The 354-nt window shown below is 35.9% G+C and overlaps 1 protein-coding gene across 1 annotated transcript in view; it reads left to right on the top strand.

The window, feature by feature from the left end:
* LOC119587775 (MAM and LDL-receptor class A domain-containing protein 1-like) overlaps positions 1 to 354 on the top strand; it is a gene marked incomplete in the record, with an annotated part of 15,935 nt that overhangs the window by 4,451 nt on the left and 11,130 nt on the right. Inside the window, 1 exon segment of the mRNA XM_037936466.1 lies at positions 200 to 349. Coding sequence (XP_037792394.1) covers positions 200 to 349 — 150 coding nt within the window.

Raw genomic sequence — 354 nt, 5'->3', positions numbered from 1 at the left:
ATTTTTTTTCTTTTTTTATAATAAGAAACACTTGATTTTTCTTTTTTTAAGATACATTACCCTTTTTAACAACAGCATTGTATTCTAAGACATTAATTTCTAACACAGTCACTCTTTTTAATATATTCACTATAAAAAAAACGCTCTTTTTTTAACACACTCGGTCTTAAGTGTCTTCTCTCTTATTTTCCACCCACAGACGAATGCATTTTTGATCTCAACTTCTGTGAGCTGACCAATGAACCGAATAATGACGACTTCGACTGGTCTTTGGGTCGTGGGTCAGGGAAGACCAACACGGGACCGACAAGAGACCAGTCGTTCTATATCACCAACTCCGTTACTAGTGGTCAG

Source organism: Penaeus monodon, chromosome 23 (assembly GCF_015228065.2).
Source record: "Penaeus monodon isolate SGIC_2016 chromosome 23, NSTDA_Pmon_1, whole genome shotgun sequence".
In the NCBI taxonomy this organism is placed as follows: Eukaryota; Metazoa; Arthropoda; class Malacostraca; order Decapoda; family Penaeidae; genus Penaeus; species Penaeus monodon.
Note: the sequence above shows the minus strand (reverse complement) of the source record. Positions and strands in the feature narration are given on the sequence as shown.